General features: G+C 42.6%; 1 protein-coding gene across 1 annotated transcript in view; it reads left to right on the forward strand.

Annotated features, from left to right (window-relative positions):
* The window catches only part of LOC133538692 (von Willebrand factor A domain-containing protein 7-like), a 47,625-nt gene extending 42,190 nt beyond the window's left edge, over positions 1-5,435 (forward strand). Inside the window, exons 17-18 of the mRNA XM_061880404.1 lie at positions 1,899-2,222; positions 4,009-5,435. Of these exons, the coding sequence (XP_061736388.1) occupies positions 1,899-2,222; positions 4,009-4,455 (771 nt within the window). The 3' untranslated portion in view covers positions 4,456-5,435. The remainder of the gene's footprint in view (positions 1-1,898; positions 2,223-4,008) is intronic.
* Positions 5,436-7,479: the final 2,044 nt, after the last annotated feature.

The raw sequence follows: 7,479 nt of genomic DNA on the forward strand, positions 1-7,479 counted from the left end.
TGTGGAAAAAGTTAATGTTGATATTTACCTCAGAAGGCTGCAAATAGAAAAGAGGCATTTTTTTTTTTTATTACATTTTATTTAATATACCACTGATGTTTTTTCAAAGTTGATTTAGCACTACTACGTTATATAAGCTCTGCCTGTTCCATGGGAAGAAGCCCAAATACCCGGAGGTAACCCACGCAGTCCTGGGGAGAACATGCAAACTCCACACAGAAAGATCCCGAGCCCAGGGTTGAACCCAGGACTACTCAGGACCTTCGTATTGTGAGGCAGATGCACTAACCCCTGTACCACAGTGCTGCCCTATTTAAGCCTTGCTTGTTCAATATTCATTGCAAAACTTGTTTGGGTCCCTATTAAAAGGTTCATTTGTTCAACCTTGGCCCACGGCTTTGTTCAGTCTTAAATTTTGGCCCACTCTGTATCTGAGTTTGACACTCCTGAGTGTCCGCCCTGAAATTGGTAGGTTGTGAGTTCAAACCCTGGCCGAGTCATACCAAAGACTATAAAAATTGGACCCATTACCTCCCTGCTTGGCACTCAGCATCAAAGGTTGGAATTGGGGGTTAAATCACCAAAAATGATTTTCGGCGCGGACACCACTGCTGCCCACTGCTCCCCTCACCTCCCGGGGGGTGAAAAAGGGGATCGAATGCACATTTCACCACACCTAGTGTGTGTGTGACAATCATTGGTACTTTACCTTTAACTTAACAAACGTAGGTGAAAATACCAAAACCCAAAGTATTTGAGAAATCAGACTAATTTAGTGCATGGAAACAGACTGGGAGTGTGTTCGCATCATTTTGCTTTGTTCCGCCTTCACACTGTCAGTTTAATACTGGGCATGTCTTTGGTCTGTGCAGGGTTCGTTTAGCTCAGGGGTCGGGAACCTTTTTGGCAGAAAGAGTGAATTATATTTTTGTGAATTATATTTATATAGCGTTTTTCTCTAGTGACTCAAAGCGCTTTACATAGTGAAACACAATATCTAAGTTACATTTAAACCAGTGCGGGTGGCACTGGGAGCAGGTGGGTAAAGTGTCTTGACCAAGGACACAACGGCAGTGACTAGGATGGTGGAAGCGGGAATCGAACCTGCAACCCTTAAGTTGAGCCAAGAAGCCAAATATTTTTAAAATGTATTTCCGTAAGAGCCATATAATATTTTTTTCAACACTGAACACAACTCAACGCGTGCATTTTCAAGTAAGACCAACATTTCTGGAGTATAATAGGTCTCTTATTCTTTGGAATAACATTGTTATTCCGAGGGGCCGACCTCGAAATCAGCGACAGGTGCGTAGATGGCCCAGCTGGGCCCTGGTTTTCTAATCACCTGTCGCTCTGTTTATAAGCATCAGCCAGGAGAGAGCGAGAACGAAAGAGAAAAAGACAATTGCTGGAAAGCAACTAAGAGACTTATTGAAAAATAAAAAGAATATTGTAACCCTGGAACAGGCTCCCATGTCGGTGCCTGGTGGTCTGAAGAACCCCCAAAAGGGCAAGCCCCACACTAACCAAAAATAAATAAATTACTTCTTACCATTTACGCAACTTGTTGAACATAAAAATGCATGAGAATGTTTTACATTTTGAACGTTATTTTTGATTACAAGTGGAATTATTCATTATTTATCGTGCTGAGCAATTATCCGAGAGCCAGATGCGGTCATTAAAAGAGCCACATCTGGCTCGCGAGCCATAGGTTCCCTACCCCTGGTTTAGCTGAACTGACACATATCGCACATCAGTTTTTGTTATCACACAAACTGAGACCGTCTCTTTCCCGTGAAATGGCCGCGGTCTTGCTTGATGCGCACCCAGGTTTGAATTCAATAAAACCAACTACAAACATCAGACAACTTGCTATTTTCTTTGAACTTTTCCAGGCCCAAGCCAACAATACCAACATAGAACCAGGCTCCACCGTCTCCATCCCTTTCACCGTCGCCACAACAACCGGTGGAGTCGTCAATGAAACTGCAAACGGGATGTTCGCGGTGCGAGCGACCAATGACCGCAGCTTTGACTCCTCGGCGCCCAGCTCTGTCACGATAGAAGAGGGCAATGGTGGGAAAGCTAACGGCACCGTGACTCTAACAGCACCTGACACTGCGACATCTGGAACAGACGTGACGCTGACGATTGAGGCTGAGGATGCGGCTACCACCGATATCAACTACGTTGTCCTTAGGTTCTCCGTTGGTGCTAAGGTAAGGGAAACAAACACTACGTCTGCTAAACAATGTCCGGGTCCATTGTTTCAGTAATATTGTTACAAACCCCGTTTCCATATGAGTTGGGAAATTGTGTTTGATGTAAATATAAACAGAATACAATGATTTGCAAATCATTTTCAATCCACATTCAATTGAAAGACAACATATTTGATGTTAAAACTGATAAACATTTTTTTTTTTGCAAATAATCATTAACTTTAGAATTTGATGCCAGCAACACGTGACAAAGTTGGGAAAGGTGGCAATAAATACTGATAAAGTTGAGGAATGTTCATAGAACCATTATTTAGAACATCTAACATGTGTGCAGGCTAATTGGGAACAGGTGGGTGCCATGATTGGGTATAAAAGCAGCTTCCATGAAATGATACGTCATTCACAAACAAGGACTGCTGCGAGGGTCACCAATTTGTAAGCAAATAGTGAAACAGTTTTAGTACAAGATTTCTCAACAAGCTATTGCAAGGAATTTAGGAATTTTACCATCTACGGTCCGTAAAATCATCAAAAGATTCAGAGAATCTGGAGAAATCACTGCATGTACGCGATGATATTACGGATCTTTGATTACCTCAGGCGGTACTGCATCAAAAACCGACATCGGTGTGTAAAGGATATCACCACATGGGCTCAGGAACATTTCATAAAACCACTGTCAGTAACTACAGTTGGTTGCTACATCTGTAATTGCAAGTTAAAACTTTACTATGCAAAGCGAAAGCCATTTATCAACAACACAAACGAACACCGCCGGCTTCGCCGGGCCCGAGCTCATCTAAGATGGACTGATGCAAAGTGGAAAAGTGTTCTGTGGTCTGACGAGTGCACATTTCAAATTATATTTGGAAACTGTGGACGTGGTGTCTTCCGGAACAAAGAGGAAAATAACCATCCAGATTGTTATAGGCGCAAAGTTGAAAAGCCAGTATCTGTGATGGTATGGGGGTGTATTAGTGGCCAAAGCATGGGTAACTTACACATCTGTGAAGGCACCATTAATGCTGAATGGTCCATACAGGTTTTGGAGCAACATATGTTGTCATCCAAGCAACGTTATCATGGACGCCCCTGCTTATTTCAGCAAAACATGGCCAAGCCACGTGTTACAACAGCGTGGCTTCGTAGTAAAAGAGTGCGGGTACGTTCTTGGGGTTAGTGCATGTGCCTCACAATGTTCAATCCCTGGCTCTGGATCTGTCTGTGTGGAGTTTGCATGTTCTCCCCGTGACTGCGTGGGTTCCCTCTGGGTAATCTGGCTTCATCCAACCTCCAACGACATGCACCTGGGGATAGGTTGATTGGCAATACTAAATGGTCCCTAATGTGTGAATGTGAGTGTGAATGTTGTCTGTCTATCTGTGTTGGCCCTGCGATGAGGTGGCGACTTGTCCAGGGTGTACCCCGCCTTCCGCCCGAATGCGGCTGAGATATGCTCCACCACCCCCCGCGACCCCAAAAGGGACAAGCGTTAGAAAATGGATGGATGGATGGACATGACTTTACCCACACGGTCTATGCGGGGAAAATGGGCTACAGTTTTGTAGACTACGGTCACACCAAGAGAGGACGAGATATCCGGTCTGGCGATGGAAAGGGGGCGTTCCAAGTACAGTTATTTAGCTACCCATTACCCGAAAACTCATTGGGACTGCCAGATTCATTTTCTGGTGCAAAATATACATCAAGAGATCTTTTTCGAGAAATTTCAGTTATCCCGATGCTACAGGTATCGTTCAATCCTCTTCTCTCTGTCCTCCAGGCGACTGACATCAAAGGACCCGTGTGCCAGGGGCTCAGTACTTCCACCAACTGTACGTCCTCACCGTGTGCCGCCGCCCAGTGGGAGTTTGTGGCCAACGTGACCGACGGCGTCAATGGGACGGGCATTGAAAGCATCGCCCTCCGTGAAGGGAACGGCACCCTCAACATGAGCACACTGGTCGGACCGGGGGGCGAGAACATCACCGTGGTCTCCTACGTGGCCTCCTGCTGTGCACGCAGAGTACAGCTGTCTGCCGTGGACAACGTTGGAAACGTGGGCTTTTGCGTGGGTCAGGTCAGAGAGTCCGCCACAGTTGCGCCTGTTACTACTGCACCTGTTACTACGGCTAATGTAACAATGAATGTTACGTCCACTGGGGGGCACACTCTCACTACGTCATGTGGTCTGTGGATTACTGCTCTACTACTCCCACTTTGGAAATAAAAGGGATACAGGGAAGGATGTATGCATATGGTACATAACATGTGCATCTTAAATTATAATACAAAAATTAGCTACTTTAAATGTTTGAATCTTTGTTTTACTCACTATACTGGAGCTGTAAGGAAATCAAATTAAATTATATTGCGATTCTTGATTGAGTGTATGGTAGTTACAGTTTGATTAATCATAGGAAAACCAGTACGAAAAAATCATTGTTATGGATTTATCAGTACATTCTATTACCCTAACTTCCCGCATCATAATTTATTGTACACCTGCACAAGGTTAAAAAAAAAAAAAATCAACAACACCCTATCAGACTTATAAAAGTCTGAATTGATAAGATAATGAGTTTTGATCAACAGAATCAGCAAGATATTCATTTAGGATATTTATTAATATGGATGGCGTTTGCAGTGGTGAAAATGTGGTAAATAAACACAATATACCGTATGTTCAGGACTATAAGCCGCACCGTATATAAGGCGCACCCATTGAGTTTTGGAAGAAAACTTTTTGTTCCTTTTTTAAGGCAAAACTTAGCACAGGAATCACAAGCAACGAAGCAAGAAATCATCCAAAGTAACTGTTGCATGGCGCAAAAAAAGAAAGCCAGACTGGGTGTGGCGAAAAGCAGGGAATAAATAGCTCTCTGATCAGTGCCCGGGAATCAGGTGAGCGTGCCGAACACTAATCAGAGGCAGGTGAAATTAATTTGCACCCATGGCAACTAAAACAAACACAGGGGTGCACAAAACAGGAACTGAGAGAGTCAAAACACTAAACAAACATGATCCGGGCAACGAATTACCATGAATTGATTAACGCGGACCCTGACTTGAACAAGTTGAAAAGCGTATTGGGGTGTTACCATTTAGTGGTCAATTGTACGGAATATGTACTGTACTGTGCAATCTACTAATAAAAGTATCAATCCATCAATCAAATTGACAGTATTATTAAACCAAATTATGACTTTCTTGACTGTGTTTGGTGTGGTTTCTTTTCCACCGCTCTTATTTTTCTGTGCTACTTCCTTTCGGCCTCACTACTCCGGCCACAGCGTTGTCTCCCACACCAGTGCCTGATTGACAATCTGAGAACACCTGTACCAGGGCTAAATCATCATTTACTGTGTAACTGCGTATTTCCACCTAATATTTTTGACATTAACGTCATGTTTACCCTGCAGTCTCTGCATGTTGAGGTTCAATATCGACAGATCCTAATAAACACAGACAATATGGCAAACTATCCATTTTCTACAGACAAAAAATATTTGGAGCAGGCCTGAATCCCTCCAAGGACATGAACGTCAATTTGAGATTTTTGACACTGAATAAAATTAAATAAAAAGTGTTTCATCACATTAGTTCATTTTGGTGTTTAATTTTGTAGCAGTGACATTTAATTGTCTAAAAAAAAAAAATTAGGCTGGTTTTACCATTTTCTTTCCCGCTTTCCTCTGCCTCATTTTGACATTTTTCTTCATTTGGGCTCTTCCCCTGACTCATGGAACTCAATCCTGGGGAGGTATTTTGAGAATATTGGGCAGTTTTCACACTTTGTGCTGTTTTCTCCCTTTTTTTCCTTGCTTCTCTCACCGTCATTCCTGGGTGTATTTTTTGGCATTTTTCCTCATTTGGGCTCTTCCCCTGATTTATGGAACTCAAACCCGTCAATATTTGTCAATATAGGGAATTTTTCATATTTAGGGCTGTTTTCTCCCTTTTCTTCCCCGCTTCCTTGTGCGTCATTCTTGGGTCTATATTTGACATTTTCTCCTCAGTGGGCTCTTCCCCTAACTTATAGAACTCAACCCAGGTAGATATTTTTGCTCTTCCCCTGACTTATGGAACTCAAACCCGGGGAATTATTTTTCACAGTATTGGGCATTTTTCACATTTTGGGCTGTTTTCTCCCTTTTCTTCCCCGCTTCCTTGTGCGTCATTTTTGGGTTTATATTTGACATTTTCTCCTCATTTGGGCTCCTCCCCTGACTTATGGAACACAAACCTAAAGAGGTATTTTGAAAATATTGGGCATTTTTCACATTTTGCGTGTTTTTCTCCCTTTTCTTCCTCGCTTCGCTGTGCGTCATTTCTGGGTGTATTTTTGGAATTTTTCTTCATTTGGGCTATTCCCCTTACTTATGGAACTCAAATCTGGGGAGGTATTTTGAGAATATTGGGCATTTTTCACATTTTGTGCTGTTTTCTTTCTTTTCTTTTTCGCTTCCCCGTGCGTCATTCTTGGGTGTATTTTTGGCATTTTTGTTCATTTGGGCTCTTCCCCTGACTTATGGAACTCAAACCCGGATAGGTTTTTTGAGAATATTGGGCATTTTGCACATTTGTGCTGTTTTTTCCCTTTTCTTCCTTGCTTCCCTCAGCGTCATTCCTGGGTGTATTTTTTGGCATTTTTCCTCATTTGTGCTCTTCCCCTGACTTATGGAACTCAAACCCGTCAATATTTGTCAATATAGGGAATTTTTCATATTTAGGGCTGTTTTCTCCCTTTTCTTCCCCGCTTCCTTGTGCGTCATTCTTGGGTCTATATTTGACATTTTCTCCTCAGTGGGCTCTTCCCCTAACTTATAGAACTTAACCCAGGTAGATATTTTTGCTCTTCCCCTGACTTATGGAACTCAAACCCAGGGAATTATTTTTCACATTTTGGGCTGTTTTCTCCCTTTTCTTCCCCGCGTCCTTGTGCGTCATTTTTGGGTTTATATTTGACATTTTCTCCTCATTTGGGCTCCTCCCCTGACTTATGGAACACAAACCTAGAGAGGTATTTTGAAAATATTGGGCATTTTTCACATTTTGCGTGTTTTTCTCCCTTTTCTTCCTCGCTTCGCTGTGCGTCATTTCTGGGTGTATTTTTGGAATTTTTCTTCATTTGGGCTATTCCCCTTACTTATGGAACTCAAATCTGGGGAGGTATTTTGAGAATATTGGGCATTTTTCACATTTTGTGCTGTTTTCTTTCTTTTCTTCTTCGCTTCCCCGTGCGTCATTCTTG

The sequence above is a fragment of the Nerophis ophidion genome, linkage group LG20, assembly GCF_033978795.1.
Source record: "Nerophis ophidion isolate RoL-2023_Sa linkage group LG20, RoL_Noph_v1.0, whole genome shotgun sequence".
Lineage (NCBI taxonomy): Eukaryota > Metazoa > Chordata > Actinopteri > Syngnathiformes > Syngnathidae > Nerophis > Nerophis ophidion.